This window comes from Lepisma saccharinum, chromosome 18 (genome assembly GCF_977018435.1).
Source record: "Lepisma saccharinum chromosome 18, izLepSacc3.1, whole genome shotgun sequence".
Taxonomy (NCBI): Eukaryota; Metazoa; Arthropoda; class Insecta; order Zygentoma; family Lepismatidae; genus Lepisma; species Lepisma saccharinum.
In genome coordinates, this window is record NC_139246.1 from 6,684,761 (window position 1) to 6,710,363 (window position 25,603).

The following is a 25,603-nucleotide window of genomic DNA, read 5'->3' on the forward strand; positions in this document are numbered from 1 at the left end:
TGCATGTGTTCTCCTTCATTCACAACGCACTCCTATATTTGTGACTGGTCGAACTTCATTGTCACTAAGGTTGTACTTCGACTAATTTTGGTGACCACCATCACCAACCACATCGTAACTCATGTAGTCCGCAACTACAATAGTCGGCAGACTTATCACCCACAAATTATACTTCCTTGATCCACTGGATAACCCAGGGGTGTATGGTGCGAATTGTCAGTGCAAGGCATATTACATCTACAATTTCGTAAAAAAAAACAAAATTCCCGGATTTTTCCAGACCAAGAACAAAAGGACATTAGAATTTTCCAAGAAATGCAATGCTGTAATTAGTTTTGTGATAGCTGTAACGGTACAAAAGTTATTGATCCTGAAAGATGGTAACCGTGTGCAGCGGTACCCACCGATATGTCCTAGAGCAGTGGTTCTCAAACTGTAGCAGGTACGCGATCAGCTCGGAAGAGAAATGTCAAGAATACACACATGACAACACTTTTGCTGCATGTGTGTAGAGAAGACCTAATTCTTTCGGACTTCATAGCTCTAACACTCAACAGGAAAATAAGGCTGATTTTGTCACTGACACTTATCTTTGTTTCATGTTTTGAAATGAAATATTAGTTTGAAATAAAATAATAAATTAATGATAATAATAAATTTCTTTATTAAGCGGGCGATGTTAAACCTATAGGCTGCTCTGCCACCCTATAATAGACTAAATTTGGAGCCAAATCTCTGCTTGAAAGTTTCAAGTGCACAACCAGACATCAAGAAATTGTGTCAGGCTATGCAGGCACATCCTTCTCACTAGAAACTCTGAGGATTTACCATAAAAACTCACAACAGTGCACCTACAGTGATTCCGGCTAAGAACAGACTTGAAAATTCTATTTTTGTCTTTTCTGTCGAAAGCCATGGAGGGTCTCATGAACCGCTCAACCAATCGGCTTTGTCCAGTTGCCATGGTGTGGGGGAATTCTCATTGTATTCTGCATTGTAAAATCATTAGTTTTGGGTCATTTTCAAAACAGGTGGTACCCTCATCAAAGCCAAGCACGGCGAAGCATAATGGTTGCAGCCACGTAGCAAGTGAATGGGTCTCCGATTTCCTGCCTGTCCCTGAAATGTGAGCGAAAGGGGGGGGGGGGGGGTTGTTGACAGGAAGAGGTGTCGTGGACAACTAGACAAAAATCAGGGGTATAGCAACAGGTAGCAACACCGCTTTCCCCCCTTTGAACTGGGGCGGAAGGTTTCCTCAAGACCTTTCTTTGTATAGGCGGACTTTCGAAGCCATTGGCATAACAGCACAGACCAGAAACCCAAGAAGCAGACTAGTACAAGTTCCAATGTGGATGGTGACAATGGTTACTGAAATTAATAGAAGTAAACAAACAGGTACGTGGATTGCAAGCATGTTGTAGATGTATATTAATATTTTACTGCATCTGAAGTCCAGTAACATGAGTATTATGTTGTGTCCATGGTGAAATGGACAACTCATCAGTGGAAAATGATTCTATGGAGCAATGAATCAGAGACAGTCTGGCGTGCATCTCTTGCCAGTGTGTCTTGTAGTAAGTAGTTGTATGGGGTTCATTCAGCAGGTATGGATTTTGATTCACTGGTGCCATGAAAGTGGCTCAGGGCCTTAACATTCCGGACAATCAGGCGCTCCTACACCATGGAAGTTCTATGAAACTGAGCATTACTTTTATCCAGATAACTATGCACTTTGCAACAAAACTGCACTTGAAATGTAATGGTTCAAAAGATGAGTGTTCAATGCCATGGCCCCTGCTGATTCCTGACCTAAACCCAATTTCATACCATTTTGAAGAATTTAAACAGCAGTTGTTATCTGGCGCAGTGTGTACAAAAAACATTGCAGAAATGGGGTGAGTTTCAATTGCTGTTACCTGCAAATTGGTGAGAGCCATCCGCAAAGAGTACAGCTTTTGATACATACCAAACAAAATGTACGTTGTAGCGATATCAAAAATGTCTTATTTTAGTCTTTGGACAATTCTTGGTACATAATGTATATGTGCTGTAAGCATGTATAACAATAAGAATACTAGAAAGTTTATAATAATAGAACATTAAAGCAGGCATGAAACAACCTAAAAATAAAAAACTGACAAATGTAATAGAATAATAAGAGTTTGACAAAGAACATCTTACATCTATTTAATCCATCCTTGTCATTACTACAGCCTCAACTTTGTTCAACACAAAATAAATTATAATATTGTTAAATTTATCATGATAATTTAATAAAATGGCTTCTAGACTATATCAGCTGAATTCAACCTGTTCGTCATATCTATTGTATAAGGTCAGGATAAATATAAAATGAACTGAACAATTCATATTTAATCATTAGTAACAACAGGAATAGGGGGCAATTCTGACCAATACACAACTTCCTGTTTTAGTGTATCTCTATTTAGTACAGAGACTGATGATAAAATCACTGAAAAAAAACCACTAAATATACAGGGTTATTCAAAATGATTTGTCAAGGAGCAGGTCATGAAACATTTGGCATTCGTAACCACACCAATTGATGGAGACACACTCAAAGTTTTCTTTTGTAATAGGCAGTGTCTTGTAGTTATGCATTTGACCACTAGGAGTCAGGGTTTACAAGATGGTGGGTCACGGCTTTGATAAGATATTTTTTTATGCTTGAGTTTCATCATACTCAGTCAGTAAGATGCTGTTGTCCAACAAAAAATTAACATCAAGAGTGACACCCACTGTTTCAGGAGACAGGGTGCCTGCGTAATGGCAAAACCAGAACAAGAAGTGGGCCACATTAGAAAGGCTTTCCAACAGAGTCCTAGAAAATTATAGAGAACTCGGCAAACCAAAGCGACTAAGAACGAAGCAATATTACCTATGCTGCTTTGAGCTTTAACACCTGAGGATCACAATCGAAAGAAGACTTTCAGAGAAGTGTGTCAGTCAATGACACTGACTAACTTTGATAGAATTCAAGGCAAAAAAAGGATTCTCACAGCCGTGATGAAGATATTGTAAAAACCTGAATCCTAACGGCCGAATGCATAAGTAAAAAGACACTGCTCATAGGTGTAACTTGGTGGGGACAAGGGGGTTACTTGTCCTCCCCCCCCAAAAAATGTTTAGGTTTATTGAAATTTACAAGTGAGCAAAGTAAAAAAAGAGTAATATTTGTGATTTACTAAATAATTTATAAATAATACATTATTTAGCAAATAATCCTGGATCCTGTTTTTATGGGATAGAAAACTTGTAGTCTCTATTTCCCCAAAGTTAAACCCCAGATTTGATTTTATCCCCACAAAATTAGGTCCCAAGGCTTGATTTTACCCCCTCAAAATTAGGCCCTTAAAACTAGTCTGAAGTCTGATTCTGCCCCTCAAAATTAGGCCCAAGTCTGACTCTGCCCCCTCAAAATTAGGTCCCAAGTTACGCCCATAACACTGCCTATTACAAAAGAAAACTGCAACTGTCTCCATCAATTGGTGTGGTTATAAATGCCAAATGTTTCATGACTTGCTCAGAAAACAATATTAAAACTCCCAACAATCATTTTGAATAACCTGTATAACTTGTCTTTAATATTTATCCGGGTCTTCTGGGACTGGAAAGAATGCATTATAGTTAATATTTGATGTATGTTTAATGCTTTTAATGCTCTTTTAGTAGTATCTAAGTTCATTCACTAACCTGATGGAAGTCTTTGCCCCATGCACAAACAGGCTGTGGCATAAAATGCAGAAATGTGATTTTTGTGGTTGCTCACACCATTTTTATCGAAGGTAATGACCTGAAAATAAATAATAACTATATTGAAAATAATCACATAGGTGCTTTTGTTTTCTAAATGATTCTAAACTTGCCGGTGAGTTCCCCAAAAGTCTGTTTCATAATTTATTAGTGAATGAAACATTTCATAATATACCTGAATTAGAGAATTTGTATTAAGTGTTTGTTTTAATATCCTCAGTGCAAATGTTTTGGAATTTAGTTTTTTAACAAGTATTTTTACGTGGTTTGACCAAATTAGATTACATTTCTTGATTGAGTAGATGTGAACATAACTTTCTTTCTGTCCAACATCCCCACTTCCCTGTAGGTGCCAATGGATGTTCTGCTTTTTATTTCCGGAAAAAGAATGATTTGATTATTTTTTGTTATTTGGCGTCACTTTTCTGTCACCTTTGACTGATCACTTGAGCTAGGAATTATATGTAATTACATATTCTATTCCTTTCTAGATACATACCTTGAGCACGAAAATGTCAACAAATTATGTAAGAGACATCATTTTTCATAAGTTTTATGTTACATATTTTTACATATGTGCTAATTTACTTTACATGAAATAACATATTTCGGCAATTTTTTCCTATCTGGATCCTTTTTCCTATATTTTCCATCTCTGAAACATGATGAAGAAAATTTGTAGCTCATGTGATGTCATGTTTTCTAATCAATGAGATACATAGTGCTTACGGTCACCTAAAATTCACTGTTAAGTCAAAAGACAGGCTGAAAAAAAAAAAAAAATTAATAAAAAAAAACTGGAATTGTTATTTATCAAAAGATGCTGGAGTTACTCCCCCTCCCCCCACCTTCTGGTTACATATTTTCATTTCGCTTTTAGGTTTAGCCAAAGCACGTAGAAACTTGGCATCAGTGGACAAGAGAGTTACTTTCCTGTACGTAGCGAGTTACACAATATGTTCCCTTGTACAAAAAAGTACAAAATCAGATATGCATTTTCATTCGATTGTTCTTTCTGTAGATGCTTTTTTTTTTTTACAATTTCTTTCGAAAGTTATATGAAGAGCTCTTGTATATATTTACATATTCTACAATAATTTATGAAAAGTAATTAATAGTTGACAAAATTGGTTTCTTAAATATATGCACGTTCCATTGCTTTTTTGAGTTTATAAATTTGATACAAATTTTAATTTGAACAACTTGTCTTTAAAATTACGTTGAACATGTTCAAATTAAATAATTATCTAGCAGAATTTTGATATTGCTTGGATACTGGATTATTATTAATATTACATATTCTATGATACTACATATTTAAGTACATATTTTATCAATTATTGTTACATGTTTCTGTACATATTTTGTACTTTGATATTACATAAAAATCCAGGCTCTACTAATCACGGTGTTGAGGATTATTGGGTCATGATGAAATTGCTGAAGGTACACTCGTAAGGAACACCCCTGCCCAGTCCAGGATTCAATCCCAGTACCTCTGCCAAGTAGGGGAATAACTAGAAATACACTTGAATTTTCTCTTACCAATTGATGGGTTCTATTCAGAGAACTTTCCTTTCATCTGCGGCGTTCTCTTTGTTTTCCACATGACCAGTGCTCGAAAAATTTACTTCAGAGCTAGGCGCCAGGTCTGAAAATCAGGCACCCGAAAACCACCTACTAGTAATTGTGGATACTATAAGCAGCTGAGCCAGCCCCTGTGACAGAGTGGTTAGCACATTGCGCTACGATGCCAGGGGTCCCGGTTTCGAATCCCGGACTGGACTAGGATGTTTGTACGTGTCCATTCATCAATTTCATCATATCATCATTCATCACCATGTTTGCAAATTAGTCAAAAGTGGCACAAAATGCAAAGTAAAATAAAGCAAATCAATAAGTCTATAAGCTGAGCACCACTGTATTCAAAACATCGCTAAATTATGTGAGAAAGCTGGAAATGGGTGGGTTGGGGGACAAAGAGTAAGAAAAGAAATTGTTACTGATTCTATAGAATGTTCACAACGTTGATAAAAGAAAATAATTTGCTAACTTACGCTGTACTGCAATTTGAACTTGAAAGTTTCGTACACTAAAACTTAAAAAACGGCAATATTACAGCAAGAGATCACAACCGACAAGCTGAAATTTTTAGTCGCCATGGTGACCAGGATTTTTCGAGCCCTGCACATGACATACAAGTCAGTTCATGTGAAATGTTGAACAATGGGTTTTAAGATAAGCATTGCTTACAACTTAAAGAGTTTAAAGTTGTATCCAATCCTCTGTACAATGCACCTCCACCTAGGATTGAATATGCGACCCCTTGATTACAAGGCAACAACGGAGATCACCATGCGATCGGGGAGGCCCAGGTGTTATTTGTGAGTGTCCCTTCATCACTCATCTTTGCAAAAAACGAAGCAAAGTAAACCAAATCAATCAATCAATTTCCCCTTCACAAGAAGAATAAAAGATTGAACGTACCTACTAAAGTACAGGGTGGTCCGAAAGTCTTTTAACCCCCTACCGAAATGTAATAAGAACAATAGAGGAACAATATAATAATATCAAACACATGTACTGTAAATATTGTTTTAATTTTCTATTTCAGATGACTGACACGAGCTCCTACAGTTTGGAAGATAACCCACAGGTCAGGGCGCCGCATCATTTTGTTTCACGAAAATGATGGTGTTCATACTACATAATTTGTATTCATGTCCAGATATTATTAGAATAATTAAATCAAGAAGACTTAGGTGGGCAGGCCATGTGGCACGAATGGGAGAGGAAAGAGGAGTTTACAGGATTTTCATTGGGAAACCTGATGGTAAGAGACCTGTAGGAAGGCCAAGACGAAGATGGAGGGACAACATTGAGATGGACCTAAGGGAAATCGGTAGGGATGGAAAAGAGTATATAGAACTTACTCAAGATAGGGAAAGATGGAAGGCCCGTGTTGCTGCAGCCATGAACCTTCGGGTTTAAGAAGGCTAGGGAGTTAGTTAGTTAGTTAGTAAGTTAGTTCATACAGACCTTCTCAATGTGTGACTGTGTCAGTGTCATTAAAAGTGAATATACTAAAACCAGTACATGCATTTCATATTATTATATTGTTCCTCTATTGTTCTTATTACTTTTCGGTAGGGGTGACAAGACTTTAGGACCACCCTGTAAAATATTGCAATATCTGCAACCATTGCCAGAAAGTCAGGGGAATTTGGGGGGGGGGGGACAAAATTTTATACCAATTCTATATAACTTCGCCCAAAAATGGGGGGATTGTTTCGTTTGATTGACTTGTTATCGTTATTGATTTGTAGTTATTCTTATTATATACAGTTTCCTACCTACCTGTGGGTGATTGCAGCAATAGGGTTGAAGTGAAACACCACCTCTTGAAGTGAAACACCACCTCTTGTGTCTTTTGAATCGGTTTGGTTGTGGAAGGGGGGGAAGGGGTGCTGTTCACATTAATACAAGGCTAGTCAAGCAGACAATCTACTAAGAATAAGGTTCAATAGGACACTAACAATGACAGTGAGCCTGAGCAGATTTGTACATTTTATGTTAGCAAACATGAAAGTGAACCTAAAGTATCAAAAGTAAACATATATTGCTTAAATATGTCTGCATTATATTGTTCCGCAAATTTTGTCTGACCAAAATTATTTGAGTAAATAATCGGCATAAAGATGGGGGGGGGGTCAATGTTCTACCTTTTTGGGGTGTGCATCATAGGCCATGGGGGGGGTGGGCACCCCTGCAGAAAGGAAAGCGTCAAACACATAAAACAAGAAAAACAAGCACAAACCTTGACAAAGCAGACAAGCTAAACAAGAAATCGTGCTCCCTCGTTGTTTGTGTCAAATCCCTTCATTCACCCCGAAAGCCGTTTAGTCCCTGCACATGGTGAAGTGGAAGGAACCCAAAGTGCACAAGAGAGTCAGAAGAGAAGATCCTGGAAAGTCAAACAGGAAGAATTTTTGAGAAAGAAGAATATGATTTATCTAAAATATTGATAGCAAAATACAGAAGTTGTGAAATATCAAGACAGTTTACCAAAGAGTAAATAATGATGCATTCACTACATCGAATGTATTCAGCTCTCTTGAAACTGCGAAATATAGGATAGAGTTATGCAGTTTTCATCATGCAACCCCAAGTATAGACTAAATTGAAGTGTAAATGAAGATCCTTGGACCTCATATATGGCAAGAAAGTGCAGCTAACACAAATATTCTAAAAATGTAATACTGGCACTATGGTACAACAGAGTATTTGGCACATGCATTCAAACAGAGAAATCACATGTAACTGTAATCAGATTAAAAATCTACCTTGAAGAATAAATTTGCAGTTTTGGTATACAATAATACTACCTTATGATAAGAGTTCACCTTGAGAGTTTGAGCTTGTAAATAAAACAATTCAAGAGTGTTGGAGATGAAAACTTTGAATCAAATAAACTTTATGCAAAAAAGATTTACATGAGCAAAGAAAAGAATGCGCTAAATTCTCTATGCACATTATTTTGGGCAAAGGTTCATGGAAAAAATTAAACATTTATAAGTAGCGGGCAGATTTTTGCATATTTTCCTACTTTATCCCTACGTGGTAAAACATAAGCAATATCTTGTTTATGGTGAATTGGGGAAAAATACATCAGATCACAAAGGATGTTACGAATCTGGAAATTCCAATTTCACTATCAGGGTAAGCAACCTGGATAGCTAGTTGGTACTAGTATTGGGTAATATTTCATCACAAAAAATTATCATCCAGGCGATATCAACTAGACGATATATTGTCACAATATATTGGCGATATACATCATGTAGGTGATATATTGTCATGATATTTTAGCAAAATATATTGTGTGAACTATATCAAAGTGTTTTCAATGCTACGGGGGCTTTCATTCGACATTTCACACCGTATCCTTTCATTGATTTTTCTATTCTTTCAGAAATTCCTTTACAGTAGGGAATGCCGACAAAGCATGTCCCCCTATCCTGTTCCTCCTTTTTAACGTCACTATCAGTAATATTAACCAGTTCCTTCCGTACAATTCTCCTCGCTTTGAAAAATGTTTTACGGAATATAAGAAAGGTTGAAGGGGGAACAAAGACGACCCTGAAGAACGGAAAGGTGTCTACAAAATTGTATGCAAATGTGGGAGGGAATATGTAGGACAAACGGGAATGAGCATGTGAATCCAATGGGGTGAGCAAGATAAAGATATCAGAGAAGGGGTTCCAAATACCGGCCTCGTGGAACACATTATTGAGAGCAAGCATAAAATTATAAAAAGGGAAGTTATTAGAAAGAGTAGTAATAAACTGGACTGGAATATATATGAAGCAGCATATATATGCACAGGAAGTGGCAATAAGCTCAATAGGGACGATGGTAATTTGGAAGAGGGGTGGATACATTTCCTTAGAAAATGGGATAATGCCGGTAAATATTACGATAAGTTGGGTTTTCATGTCACCGCCGAAGTTTTGAGAGTTGTTGGGAAGAACGCAAATTCTCATTGGATTGGGACGTTGCGGTTGAGGGGAATCAGTCCTGTGGGGGAGGAGGTAATCTCCAACTCTGCGCATGTAGACCATTACCCACGCACTTCACTTCACTGTTGGACAGGAGTTCCTCGGCTGCCATGTGGGCACCTGGTTTTTAGCCTTTTAGTTTTGAATAAGAGTATTTTTTAGAATGTTTCATCTGGATAGGGATTTTTACGGTTTTAATCACCAGGATTTTTAAGTGTTTTTAACCCTATTTCTATTTAACACGTGACACCATGTCTGGTGTCTAGATATCCAGTTAGACCTGAAGAAGGAGGAAGTATTTACCTCTGAAACGTCATCCGGATTAACTCACGTAGTTTGAAAAGTTTTAATACTATTTTACATATTTATTTTGTATTTGCCTGTCATGCAATACAGGGATAAGTTTTTTAATTAAAAAAAATTGATTGACTGAAATTAAAATTGTGGGTGCATCAGCATTTAGGCTATTTGCACCTATCACATTATACATAATCGAGCATCTTATCGTAGCTAAAATCAACATCTGTCTCCGACAATTAAAATTTCCTGACCTATACCCTGTCCCAGCTAGCTGTAGAGCAGGGCCACGCATATCGGCAGAGGAAAATCGAGTGGTGAAAGTGCAGTGTTGCCAACTGTACGGTCCTGACCGTACATGTATGGATGTACGGTCCAGACCTTAGTCCGTACGCTAAATGCACTGCTTGTCAAAATTTGCTCTTGCAGTTTTATCCCTAATATTTCTCTAAGAAATTCTTAAACCAATCGTACAGACCTGGAGACAAAAATACGGTCCGTTTGCCATGTGCGTTCGGTATTATCATTTTCAAAAGTTTGCAACGCTGTATAGCGAAGGAGGAAATTGGGTAACTACCGTCGCCCATTACACAATCCTGTTTCTCTTACTGTTCCTTGGTGGAGCCGTCTCATGTCACTACTTGTGCAGAGACTTGCTCTCGTTCGCCTGGTCTACAGTTAGCTGGTACGGAGTTAAGTTAAAAGCTGAGTCTATAAAGGGGCTACAGCACATATACAGACAAAGCACAGCACAACACACAGCCCTAAGGAGCATTATATTGGCCGTAGGTGCTAGAGATTCATTGGCCTGCAAGAAGCAGTTACTGGGGTGTACTCCTTGGAAGCAAGATTGACATGAGGGTGCCTTCTCAAAAGATTATGCCTTACACATTGCATTTGTCTAAATACCTATTTGCCTGCTGATTTTCATAATTTTTGGTGCGTATGGACCTGCATATTTCAGAGAATTTCAGTGACTATAAACCCACCTCAATTTAATACTTTTTTACACACACATGCTAGTTGGGACTACATCCAAAGTTCTGTGTAGAATCTGAACCATGACACTAACTTTGATTCCCCAGGATACTGATTCTTTTAATTGTAAGAGGTATTGGTGTAAATCTTACGCTATAACAGTGTAACGGGAAACGGACGGTTTTCAAATGGAGAATTCGAAGTAGGGAGGGGGAGTAGAGATGGAAGAAGGGTGGAATTGAACTGTCTCGGCCATGCCATTGTCGGCTCGGTTCGGATCAGCTCGGCATAACAGCAGTGCATGCAATGTCAGTTGCAGTAATGGCACCGTGGGAATTTGAGCATCGTCTCTTTGCATACGACAGTTTCATGAAGTGGCAAAAGGACTTATGATACCCGATATTGAAGCGGCGTTGATACACACACTGTGTTTCAAAAAGTGATTCACTACTTTTCACGAAACTGTCGTATGTGAACATGTGATGCTCTAATGTCTACAGTGCAATGACTTCAACTTAGGGCTACCATACGTCCTGGTTTTCCCGGACATGTCCTCTTTTCAGGCCCTGAAATTTGCACCCGGGTAAGTTTTTACTTTCTGTTAAAATGTCCGGGTTTTTACTTTTATCCAATCATCATAGGTCAGAGATCACGAAGTTACAACTTTTCGAATCATTAAACGTCTGATGTTGGCAGTACTGGACGATGCGCTAAGCGTTAGTCATTTGTTGTTACAGTTTCAAGTTCCGGTGGATGGGATTTCCGCATCATTCGTTTGTTCGTGTTTCGAAGTGGAAGTTAGAGTTTGCGAACATGGTGTAAGCTACTAATAAGCCTAAAAAAAAGTGCAAGTTTACTAAGGAGTTACAAGAATAGTATTCATGTTTTAGACGTGGTAGAGATGATTTTGAAGGCGAGTGTATGGTTTGTAAACCCGGTACATATGTGTCTGTGGCAAACAAAGGAGGGCTAGACTTGCAAGCACACGTGGAGTGCGAAAAGCACAAAAGAGCCGTCAGAGGTGAAGCTTCATCTACAAAACTGACTCAGTTTTTCACGAAACCTGGCAGTGAACATGAAGGTAATGTAAGTGCTGCAGAAGGTTCTTTCACGTTTCATACTGTTTCGTGCTTGTGAATAAATTGATGGTGTGTGTGGCTTTCGAAGAAAATATCCTCTTTTTAACATTTCAAAATATGGTAGCCCTACTTCAACTGACATTGCATGTACTAATGTTACGCTGAGCCAAGCCGATCTGAAAATGGTATGGCCGAGCGAGTTCAATACCACCCTACTTCCATCTCTACTCCCTCTCCCTGCTTCAAATTCTCCATTTGAAAACCGTCCGTTTCCCATGACACACCCTGTATTATATTCAATTGGAATCACAAAATATCTTGGTATCTCAGAACTATCACAAAGTTTTAATGATTAGCCAATGCTAAAGACCAAGTTAAGAGTAGCATCCCTTGTACCAATTCAGTACTCATCTCCCTTTACCAGGGACAACTGCCGGTTTGCTTGTTTCTTTTCCCATAGTTTATGCTCATGTTTAACATTCGCAAGCAAACAGCAACTCTTCGACCTCATAAGAATTCCATAGCAAAAAAGCATTATTTCGTCCAATGTGTTCTTATATAATACTGTCTCTCTTTAACCATAGGAAAGTTCGCTACTTTAAATATTTACCATGGTAATATTCAAGGACTCCACATATTGTAATATGATATTGGACACTATTTCTTCTTTCCATTGAACTTCTGGGTCATCTTCTAATACTGACCATCTGTAAAGGAAAGAAAATGTACCATTCAATTTTATGTACATCACATACATATATAAAAATGAGCCATATAAGCTACGAGGGAAAATCAAAAAATAAGGTGAATTTAGCTGTACAATCAATTGTTTCGCATGTGTGTAATTATAATTTTTGTATGTTGTAGGTGTCTAGGTGTAGTATATCTGACAACCACCAGAGCATAGCACGTTGTTTCTTCCGTTGAATAGGCCAGTCGAAACATGGTGTAGCAACTGGAACATTACACAAAAGTGGAGGTGCGTGGTGTCATGCCATTGTGATTTGGAACTGTCTCAGTGTTATACTTGTGGAGTTCCTGCCACAGGGTACACCAATTACAGCCGAGAGGTACTGCCAAACTATGGAGACTTAAAACCCAGAAAACGCCAAAAATGCAGAGGAGCACTATGACAGGGTGTGGTGTTCTTGCACGACAATGCGAGACTGCATATAGCCGAACACACCTGTGCACACATCGGTGGTTTCAAGTTGGTTCTTGAACACCCTCTGTACAGTCCAGATCTTGCCCCCTCAGACTACCATCTGTTTGGACCCCTGAAGATACACCTCCGTGGAAAACGTTTTGACACAATTCAAGCAGTGCAAGAGGCTACGGTCTCCTGGCTCAACAGTTTGGACCAATACATTTTTGTGACGTGGGATGAACGATTTGGTCTCCAGCTGGAATAAACATTTGGACAGCAGTGGCGACTATGTGGAATTGTATTGTGATACCATGTGCAAAACATACTGCAGTTTCATATTTGTACTCATTCACATTTCAGAATAAATTCCATATTCACCTTACATTTTGATTCTCCTTTGTAATATGGGTCATATTTTCAAAATACAGCGTGATTCGTTTGGGTATGGATAAAATAAAATGGATGCCAATTTTTTTTTTGTCAAATGTTATTACCTCAAATATTGTATACAAAAGACTGAAAGGTGGGAGTTTTTATTTTTATACACTACTAACAGTTTGGTACAGTTTTCAGTTTTCTACATGGCCTCCATTTCGAACTCTGCAACTCATAACGGTGATTCAATTCATTCCACGCCTGGTGTAACATCTCTGGGGTGATTCTGTCAAAAGCCTGTGTGATTTTGAGTTTCAAATCATCAATGTCTGTGGGTTTCTGTGAATAGACAGTGTCTTTAATGAAACCCCAGACAAAGAAATCTGGAGGGGTTAAATCTGGGGAGTTGGGAGGCCAAGCAATTGGTCCCCCACGGCCACACCAACGAGGATTGAAATGTTGGTCAAGAAAATAACGAACCAGTTGTGCCCAGTGAGGGGGTGCACCATCTAATGCAGTAGAAACAACTGCAACATGTCTAAGTAAGGAATATGACGTAGTGTGTTCTCAGAAAATAAAAATGGTCCATACACTGTATTGCAACTCACTGCACACCACACGTTAACAATAACGAATCAGTTCAAACTTCATTGCTGCCAACACACTACAGCAATACTCCCCATGTTTCACGTACAAAAACACCAACACGAAAATTTTCCTACTATCACATTTACGTTTCTATTTATGTTTTATTTTATCCATATGGATAACCCTGCACATTGCTATTCCTCAAGATTCCACATCATATATTCTGAATATTCCAAATAGGTGTATTTCTCTATGTATTGCATGCTTCTCATACAACTTCATACCTTTCTTTGATGGAGTAGTGGTTGTGTCCTCACCTTGTAATCAAGGGGTCCCGGGTTTGGTACCCAGTGGAGGCAAATAATGGTTCAGATCCCACTCTAAACTGTACTTCCAGCCCAAGTTAGTTTTCTGTGCATAAAGTAAACTTAAAACCAAAACTTATTTCATTGGACTTATCGCAGGGTGCATACAGATGATTAAATAGCTTTGCTTTTCTAATCATTTTCTTCCTGGCGCAAATACTAATGACGTTTTCCTACATGAGTGAATTTAAATGTGGATATTAAAGTAATAGCCATAATAAATCAGACTGTGATTGTGACTATCCCCGGTGATGGCTCAAATTATTAATTTTCTTGTTGTTATTATTATACTGTAAAGTTAATACATATCACCCACATACAGGAATAAGACAAAACTAAAAATAATTTTTTAGGGAAATATTGGCTAAAAAGGCCAACTAAAATAAAGCTACATATCTTGAAATGTGGCCTTAAAACACCTAATTAATACAGGATTGGAAGTAATTAATTCTTGCTCAGGAGTGGCCTTCCTGAAGAAGGCTCTCTCGGAAACACCATAAATAACAATGCCATACATATGGCCAACTCTACCATACCACTGGAGATTTTACAATTTGGCTAGCAACTGCGAAAAAAAGCTTATAGTGGCATATTTATTACTCTGATGTAATAATACAGGTGATACAAAACATATACTGTAATGGATTTGATTTGTGATTAAGTCCACTTTATGCACAGAATTGCTAATCCGGACTGGACCTACAGTTTAAAGTGGGATTTGAACCACTGTGTGCTTCTATCAGTCATCAAACCAAGGATCCGTTGATTACAAGATGACGATGTTACCACTATGACATCGGTGAGGCCCTACTTGTTATTAAAAAAAAAACAAGAGAAGGTCATGGTTATTTCAGTAAGTGAATTTGAATCGTATCAATCCCTAAGATTGTATGTTTATTTTATTAAGTCTCTCTGAACGCTTCATGTTGACCAGGGCATTCACTTGTTTTTCTCAGCTGTCTCAAGCCTCTTAGGCATGTTTACAATGCATTGTGTTGTGCCATGCAAACCTCCTGAGCATTCAGGAACAGGTAACACTTCTGGGTATGGTGTCAGCGGTTTGCATGGTAGCAATTATAATAAACACGATTCGGCGATTCGGCATCGAGGAAGAGCTCGATGGCCAGGGAATATAGAGGTGAGACAAGCTGGGAGGTGACTGACTTCGGAGTTTGAGTGGAGAGAGAGAAGGTGGTCAGCAAGGCAGGAGGTCAGTAGTGGAAGCACGCTTTGGTCAGCATAAGAGAGAAGCTTACAGAGGACTTCGCTATTTTCATTCAGCTAAGAGACTTCAGTTAGACAGGTAATTATCCTACACCCAGCCATGATACAGGTTCAACGGTTCACAAAATCCAACGAGTGACCATTGTCTTTTCAGTAGTGTAATTCCTTTGTGTAATTTGTACCTTTCGCATGCCAAGCAATAACTCGTCATGCTAATGACGAGTGGTCTCATCAAGAGGATGAATAATGAGTAGTTTACATCACCCCATCAATTAACTGGTTAACCTTCTAGGTGCTCTTAAGATCCCACGAACTTTAAGGTTCGTTACGTGGTGGAGATTAGCGGGCCTTTTCATTTTTTTTAGAAATGAAAAGAAATTGTTAACCGGTTTAAATTCAACCCCACCCCAACTTTCGTTACGTGGTGGAGTTGCTTTGGGTCTTTTCATTTTCTTCGGAAATGAAAAGAGTTGCATTTAATTGTTAGCCTAGAAATTTCCCCCTATCTCCAGCTCGTTACGTGGTGGAGATTTGGGCTTCCCATCCATTTTTTTCGGAAATGCGATGAGAAAAGAGTTTGTTAGCCAGTTTAAATTAACCCCACCCCAAAGTTCGTTACGTGGTGAAGATACGTGGGTCTTTTCATTTCTTACAAGAATGAAAAGAGTTTGTTAGTCAGTTTTAAATTCAAACCCACCCCAAATTTTGTTACATAGTTTTAAATTCAAACCCACCCTAAAATTTTGCTCAGTTGTTTAGTTTTTGGTATAGCCTTGCCAAAATTAATTTTGAAAATACATAGGGCTTAAAGCTTTTTGCATTTATGGGGGGAGAAGAATTTATATATGCCATGATAGATGTTTAGTCTAACATGAGGATGAATTCGATTAAATTTATCGACTTCGAGTCTGGGTCGGTAATCAGCGAAATGTAAGAATGCGGAGGAACTGCGCCCTAGCTCCGTCGCGGTTACCCGCGTCGGGCTGGCGCTTTGGTATCAGGAGCGTCCGGCATTCCGCGCGGCGGAAGGTTCGATGTCGGGTTTCAGGCAGCCACATTTTGCCAAAAATGCGGTCGGCCAGGGACGTCCGTGGACGTTTTCCTATCAATCTGCTCCTGGTAGCTCTGTGGTTCACTCACGAACCCGGTACCATGGCTACGACAAATTCCCACCTGGGAAATGTTTACCATCCAGAATTTTAAATAAGGAATAAGGGAAAGGCATTTAGATTTGAAGATTTCTTGCATTGACAGTGATTTTAGAATTTTTTTTTACATAATCTTGAATACGAAAATTATTACAACGTTGGTCATGAGGATGCAGTAAGCTACAGTAAACAGTAAATGATTTTTACCCTTAACATTTTAATTAATTAATAACGTGGATTACAAGTGGATTTTAAAGTTATTTATGAATGAGGAAAATAAATTAGTGCCACCGAGTTAGAGTCAATCAGCACTATGGTGCATTTTTTTTCATGGCAGAGAGTATGCTTGTCTGAGTCAATATTTTGTTATTATTATTAATTGAAATTCATTAAAAGTTTAATTTAAATTTGGTTTAAAACTGACCGTAACTTGTAAAGGATTTAGAATGCTTAAACTATGACTGCTAAGACTTTTGCAACGAGGATATTACTTTTTATACATATATAGTTTTGGGAACGTATAAGGCCCCGAGGACCACTCATTTATATTCTTAATGACTGAAGTCTCCTAGCACCTCATGAAGGGAGCTTAGATTAAGGAGATAGTCAAGTTTATACGAGATAGTCACTTGCCTTATGTTACCTTAACTTACGAATACATTGCCTAAAAATTTTCAATTCATGTTAATATGTAAAGAAACGAAACGCTAATTATATTCCTCGACACGCTGTACAATGTTCGTACCGTGATTTAGGGTATAAACCGCCCGATTAATTAAAAGTTCTAGTTGAGAAGTAATAGATGTATAAATAGGCTGCAGTGACGAGAGATGTCCGTTCACAGGTAAGCAGTTGTGACGAGAATGAATCCGTACACAGATATACATATACTTATATGCTTTAAGCAAAGTTAGGCACAGCCAACTTATTTTGAATAACTAGAAGAGAATTAGGAGAGCATCACACGAGAGCATCACACGGCGTGGACGTTTCTCACATATTAACGAGATTTTTTTTTGTTAGTATATATTTATATATTTTTTTTTCCTGTCCGAAACAATGTTTCGTTTGACAGTTGAATATTTATCCTTAGCACGTTGTAGCTTCGAATGTTAAAAACTTTAAAATGCAGATTATTTTGAAATCTTAAATATAAATATTGCAAGTTTGCTCCAAGTTACGGCATTTATTAAAGTGAAACAGGTCTAATATTTTAAATCCACTCGCGTGACACAATAATAATTTATAATAAAATAGCACTAATAATATTAAAGATTAAAAGCAGACTTATTATTTAATAATGTGCTTTAGGCACAAAAGTTTTTTTGCAGTATGTAATAATACTAGCTCAGCGAATACATCACTAGAATTTTATAGTTACTCTTCAGACGAAGGTATATGATTATATTAGCAAAGTTTATTTTTAAGCGCCAGTTATGAGAATATTTATATTATATGAATATGTAGACGTCGACGTCAAGATTTTATTGCGCTCCACTAACAAGTATTTTCCTTCGGATATTGGATAGCTACCGATAATCCTGGAAATCCATTCTGCCATCGCAGAATGATAATGAGTAAACCACAACGGTTTTAGTTTCTAACTTTGCCACAATAATATGCTAAGCATATTTTAGAATGAGTAGAGAGAATTAAAGATTCTTCAAGTTTTAGTGATGTTAGTATTTTAATGCACTTAAAGATCGCATAAATAATAATTATTATTTTATTTCAGGTAGTCAGGAGTATGTGGCCTTAAAACACCTAATTAATACAGGATTGGAAGTAATTAATTCTTGCTCAGGAGTGGCCTTCCTGAAGAAGGCTCTCTCGGAAACACCATAAATAACAATGCCATACATATGGCCAACTCTACCATACCACTGCAGATTTTACAATTTGGCTAGCAACTGTGAAAAAAAGCTTATAGTGGCATATTTATTACTCTGATGTAATAATACAGGTGATACAAAACATATACTGTAATGGATTTGATTTGTGATTAAGTCCACTTTATGCACAGAATTGCTAATCCGGACTGGACCTACAGTTTAAAGTGGGATTTGAACCACTGTGTGCTTCTATCAGTCATCAAACCAAGGATCCGTTGATTACAAGATGACGATGTTACCACTATGACATCGGTGAGGCCCTACTTGTTATTAAAAAAAAACAAGAGAAGGTCATGGTTATTTCAGTAAGTGAATTTGAATTATGGGGGGAAAATTTAGAAGTGGATTTGAAAAATCAGGCAACAGGTGAAAATTTTCATTCACCATGGCAACTAAGCACCCTGTATTTTTCTACCACTGCCTATATATATATATATATATATATATTTCAACCTGATGTGCGAGTTTCATTAACTGCTTAAGAACCAAACTACATCATGTTTCATAAGTTGGTATACTAACTAAATTTGGTCTTCTAATCACGAAACTGTTGTTAAAATGCGGGGGTCATGTCTGGAAATCATGAAAAAAGCTTACGTAAGTTGAGAATTTTTTTTTAAAATCTGTATCGCATTAACGAAGAAAATTTTAACTAAGCTTGCCTAACCTAACCTTACCGGAAATGGTTCGTGGGGCTATCCGTCAATGTTTTTGTGGGGCTAGCCATGCATGGTATCCATTCAAAATGTACTGATCAGAAGGCAAAAATTAGTTAATCTACCAAATATTAACGAAATTCAAGATACTTTCTTACCCTAACCTTACCGGAAAAAGTTTCATGGGGATATCAGTTAAATATTTTCCCAATGAGCACATATTGTAACAAAATATAAGTTTTGTATATTACTGCCCAAGACACCATTTTTCTAGCAGAACACTCGAACACCATTGCCAAAACTACCTCTAATCAAAGTCCGCATTCCATATGCTCTTCTACCGCGTCGTTCTCACTGTACAAGCAACAACTAATGCTCTGCAAGTAACGAAGGAACAGTGTGGCAACGCTGTAGACAGCGCAACGAATGTTCATATCATCAAACATGGTTGTTATGTTTATGTATGGAGAATGATTGCGGTAATGAAGAATGTAATTTTGCAACATACATAGACGTAAGTGTACAATTTTTACACATGACTCCACATACGTTACCAGGACTGCATATTTAGTGAGTATAAGGAGTAGGAAAGGAATTGGAGACATCCTCTATATTGTGCACTCATACCCAATCATTCTACTATAAATGTGGTGTGCTTGTGTAGCATGCTGGAAGTAGGAGTAAGTGAAAGTAGTTCCAGGCAAGACTTTACCAAGGGTTCAGTGCATTTCCATTTTTAAGTCATTGGAACATACCAACATAAACTCAACTACTTACTTCAACATGGTAATATTGCTGTCTGGAACTCCAAGGATTTTGCAGCTATCCCATAGCTCCTGCTTACGTACTTGGCCCTTGCCATCATAATCACCTAGGAAATAAAGTATTCAAGCATATAAGTACCCTGTAGACAGTTACAGAATAACATGGACAAGGTTTTTTTTATTTACTACAGGTTGATTTAAATCATTTTAAAAATAAAGAAATAATTTAAAGGATAATATACGTAAGTCATTTGTAGATAACAGAATCAGTCTGATGAAAGTGCATTAATATTGTAATCATTTAATGGTGTTTATTAGGCTATATAGATTGTTAAACACTATTAATATTCTCAAAGGAAAAGCAAGCGAAAAAATATATGTACTGATGAGGTGACGCTTACGAAAGGAAAATGTAATATGTAAATTATAAATACATAAACTTCTGTTGCTTTGAAACTCAATAACTTTCATACAAAAATTGCAAATATTTTGTGTAGAATATACAAAATGCTAGGGCTGGGCCGATACTGCCAGTGGTATCGTTATCGGAAAGTATTGACTGAAATTCATCTACCGATAGCAGCCAATAATTTCAGGCATATTGGTCTTCCATGGGGTCCACAAAAATACCGAGTTACATTGCAAAATTATGCAAAATTCGAACTTTTCAGAGTGCATAACATAGATCTGATGTAATTCTTGAATATTGTAAAGCAAATTTTCTTGGTAAATGCATGCATATAATTGGAGAAGAATATTTACACACTAATATTGATCAGTATTTTGAACAAATCTTAATTATTGCAATTTTCAAGTATCGGTAAGAATATCGGCATCAGAATCTATTCGAAGTGGTATAGGCTCAGCCCTACAAAATACTAATCATGTTAAACTATAAATAGTGTCACTATGATTAAGCTCTAAAGAAACGTGGCAGCTGGTAATATTTTGCTTGACATCCCTTGCCACTTGCAGTTTGGGAAGTAAATAACAACCACACATTATCTTTTTTTCCTCCTAGCCATTATTGAACATTTGTTGGTTGTCTACTTTATCCTACAAATGGAAGATGATCTTATTAGGAGAATACTTGCAGGTTGAGACACGCGCACGTGCAATCAAGGTAAAACAACAAATCAAAAACAAAACATTCCCCAATATATGGAATAAATAATGCATGCCCTAAATCGAAGGGCAGGAATATGACTGTTAACCTCTTGACAACATTAGTTTGAGAAAACACCTAACTTCTATGAAACTATTTAGGTTTTTCTTTTTATGTCACAAGCACTTCTTTTGATATGCAGGCCCTATAGAAAGGAAAGGTTGATCATAAAACACCTGTCACATTAAAAAAAAAAAAAACATATCTATATGCACTGTGCTGACAATCAAACAAGCAATTTTATATGTATTTTAAATTTCTTTTCGGAAATCACAAAATGTGATTTAAATTTTAAAAATAAAAATCCTGATTATTATCCATCCTGTACATAGAAGATATGTAAAAACTACCCACATCAAAAGTTATGGGTTTTATGTAAAAATTCTTCAGAACTCATTTATGGAAGATGAATCCTTACTGATGTTCCCAATTTGAATTACATACATCTGATAGAGTAAGTACTACAAAAACTGTAATAGCTAACAAAAGTGAACTCTGTGTGCTATTCTGTAAATCTACAGACAGCCTCATTGATGACATATTAGGAACACTGTCCCTTTGCAATCAAGGAGAACCTTGACTGATTCCTGATGGAGGCACAATGGTTCAGATTACCACTTTACACCCAGTTCCAATTAGCCTCCGAGCATAAAATGGCCTTAAAAATGAACTCTGTAAATCTATGAAGTAAAATTAAGCATACATCCCCACTCTAAATGTAACAATATGAAATTTAGCAATACAAATAACCATCATTGTAACTAAATGTATTTTCTACTGTTACAGCGGCTGATCCTAATGCTGTCAAGGGAAGTGGGGAGGTGGGGTGGGTGGGGAGTGGGGGCGTAATCCTCACTTTCCTTGCCAGAACGAGGACCAGCCACTGTAAGAGAGGAAAATACCTATAGCACCTGATGCCCCTCCCCTCAATGGTACATTCTCAATTTACACTTCTTCAAATACATATATAAGAAGTCATCAAATTGGGACTCTCCAAAAACAAACACTTCGTTACACCTAAGCCAAGGTTGGGTTACAAACATCCTGAAATTCTTTTCCAATTTCTTTGATAATTTTGACAATATAATCAAACAAACGTAACACTTGACTATGAGGTAACAGGTTTCAAGCCGGTTTTGCAGCCTTATTTTAGTTATTGCTAAAAGGTCTGACCCACCTAACCTAATAAAGAAGACTTTAGGGATATTTTATTAATGCTAAGAGCCCTAAACATGACCCACCTAACAACAAAATCATTAAACGACGAAATATCGCTTTGCACCACAAGTGAAGTAGCCGACAGCAATAGTCCATATCAAAGATGCCAGTAAACGGATGGCTGTTTACAAATAAAGAATTATGTAGGAGTATATAGATGGGAAAAACAATTTCCCAGAAAATGTGCAGTATGTAATCACTAAGACTGATGTATATGTTAACAGACATAATTAGAAAACAAACTATAACATAATTAAAAAACGAACTACGTAAAAAATGCCTGTGCATCATGATAAATTAGAAATTAAACAATCCGAACTTGGGCCGAGGGGTAGTAGTAGTTTGTATACAAGACAATAAACGAATTGGTACTTGCAAAGAAAGACATATGGACTACATGAAAACGAAAATTGTTCTTAACGAAACACGCAGTAAGTAATCAGTATGACTGAAGTATGTGTACAGACAGGGAAAGAAATCAAACCATATTAAGTGTGTGTGTGTGAAATGATTAGTTCGGAATGAAACAATTGTCAACTTTTGCCTAATGTGAAATAACTTTGCACAGTTACAAACGTCACTTTCTTCTTAGTAGGTTAGGATTTTTAGATTTTATTGCCTTGGTGTTTCCAAGTTTTCCTTCCCCTCCTCCATTTGCACAATTTTCCACACAAAATTAATGCTTCAGAAGGAAGCGCCTTACGAGAATTGATGCTTGTGCAATTTAAAACTGCACCCAATCTCTACACCACAAAAATTTCCAGTATTCTAAAAAACTTCCTAATGTCCATGTAAAACTTCTTAAGTCGTGGCACAGTCGGAACCACGACCATGTGTTACATGATTCGGTACCCTTGACCCTCTGTACACCCGTTAAAAGTGGAAAATTTTGCATGGTTTATGAAGGTTCTCCGTTGTTTTAGTTTGTGGAGATGTGTCATTGTGAATTGTCTCTGTACAGATGATCGCCTCCATTAATACTACTTTAAATTGATAAACGTCTCATTCAAACTGTAAAATTAACAAAATAAAAAGGGAACACACCTGGAGAAAGGCACAATAAAAACAATTCAGTATTTCTTTTCTTTGAAAGTTTAACTATCGTTGGTCCAAAAAACATGCACTCATCATCCGGATGTGCAATGACAAATAATACTCGCTCAGCACTTTCCTCTTTTTTCCTAGTTGCATTTTTTCTGAAATATGCTAGAATAATATAAAACACAATGCAAAACGCGACATAAAAAAACAATAGGTACAGAGATTGTATCATCTCTCGCTTGGTACCATGCTTCGGATGGTTGACACAGTTTACTAAATGCTGGTACTAATAATATTCCTTTGCCTCCCTCCTTTCAGAGAAATTCCATCTTTAATCCTTTTCGCATTATCCGGCTACTCTTAAGGCACACTTTCTTTCTTTACATCAGTTTCAAAATCTGAACTTTCTCATGCTCGAGGCTTTCAAAGTATTGATGTGTTCGCATATACCCTCAACCCTCAAGGAATATAGATATACCCTCATGGACGTCAGTCTTCTGCAGGATTTTTTCGAGGGAGGGATAAGCAAGCTATTTTTCTCCAAAGGGGACAAACCAGCCTTATTCCTCTTCATCCCCCTCCCCATAATAACGTCGTGTTACAAAAAAGCATTCTTGTCAGTCATGTTCCTGCAACGTCATTATAATAGGGCTAATAAACATAGATGACTGTGGTTGTGCGAAATACAATGTGTTTAAAAAAAATTGATATCATTACAGCTGTAAATATCTCTCTAACTACATAGTCAAGTTAAAGGAAATTAGACAGGTGTAATCCTCAACTCAATAAGATCTATGCATAAAAATTTGAATAAGAAATTCAAAGGTATAGTCGACGCGCTAGCTACGTTAACGACCGGCTGACTTTGAAGTCCACGGAGCACACCCACCAGCTGCAACAATCACATTCAACGCACAGTGTTGCCACACATCTACACTACGCCACCTTGTCCCTCCGTGCACAAGCACCTTCCCACGGTCTCCACACTGAAGTTGCAAAGTACGGCAACAGCGTATCCGCAGTCATGTGACTGAGACTCCACGTGGAGTAGACGAGCAGAATAACAGCTGCGCCCATTGGCTGCAGGTTGAGTGTGATTGAACGAAAACAACTCGCCCGCTATTTATCCCCACCCACGTTCGTGGCGGCGGCTTTCTTCAGTTCTTCGACGTTAACGAAGTAAACGCGTGGACTTTATGTGCATGTTACAAATGATTGTCCACAATTGTTCAATATGCCTGTGACACGGCACACGTCAAGTCGGTAGTCCAGCTCCTGTCAAACACGCTGCAGCATGTCTCTGGTTGGTAACAGCACAGCACAGACTTCTTAGTCTTTGGTCCCTTCTTAGTCTGTGGTAACAGTCTCCAGTGTGGCGGTGATTCTCTGCTGAAGTTCCTCTAGGCTTGTAGGAAGAGGGGGACATAGAAGAGGCTCTTCACATAGCACCAGAGAAAAATTAGGAGGAGTCAGGTCTGGTGAACGTGGTCGCCATTTCAAAATCCCATTATCTTCATCACCTAGCACGCCCGATCCATCGCCCTGGCAGTGTCTTATTGAGATACGACCGCGCATTGAGCTTCCAGTGAGTTGGTGTCCCGTGCTGTTGCAAAATGAAGTGTTCATGTTCGTTTATTACATTCATGAGCCAGGTCTGAAGCATTTGCATTTAATCATCTCCGGTCAGATTTCGCACAAAGAGAAACGAACCATGAAGATGATTCTTGGAGGTGGCACAGAAGGCAGCCACTTTTGGTGATTCTCTCAGTTGCTCGAGTGTGGCACGGGGATTTTCTTCGCCCCAAATGCGAACATTATGCTTGTCGACTTTGCCATTCGTATGGAATGTGGCATTATCACTAAAAACAAGACATGTATCAAAGTTGTCTTCATACTTTTCATACCACATTACACGTTGACTTTTGAGGGGTTTCTATGCATTCTGTTAAATTTTCAGATCATTTGCACGAGAATTGGTAACGTTATTAGATTACGAAATTATATCAATTTTTTAAAACCTGGATCACAATAATTCTACTCATGAATACCTTTCTATTTTTTTTTTAACTTTGTACGTTATTTAATATGTATGTAATGTACCGTTCAAATTTATAATAAATAAATAATTTCATGACCATGAACATTAGTTCGATTATAACTAGGCTTGTTGACAAATATAAAATTTGCTTTAAATTAGTTGATAACGACTGGATAACCTTTTAGTGTCCTCAGACCAATATCATTGAATTAATTTGGTAAGTGACGATTTTCAACATTTCCAACCAGAAAATTCCAATTAATCAGAATATTTCCACTTCAGTATATTTGTTAAAA

The 25,603-nt window shown here is 37.6% G+C and overlaps 1 protein-coding gene across 1 annotated transcript in view; it reads right to left on the reverse strand.

Moving 5' to 3' along the window:
- Positions 1-23,529, reverse strand: part of PIG-L (phosphatidylinositol glycan anchor biosynthesis class L) — a 38,578-nt gene extending 15,049 nt beyond the window's left edge. The window contains exons 1-4 of the mRNA XM_083140664.1: positions 23,273-23,529; positions 19,859-19,952; positions 12,297-12,393; positions 3,715-3,814 (exon numbers count right to left, since the gene is read on the reverse strand). Coding sequence (XP_082996790.1) covers positions 3,715-3,814; positions 12,297-12,393; positions 19,859-19,952; positions 23,273-23,501 — 520 coding nt within the window. The 5' untranslated portion in view covers positions 23,502-23,529. The remainder of the gene's footprint in view (positions 1-3,714; positions 3,815-12,296; positions 12,394-19,858; positions 19,953-23,272) is intronic.
- Positions 23,530-25,603: the final 2,074 nt, after the last annotated feature.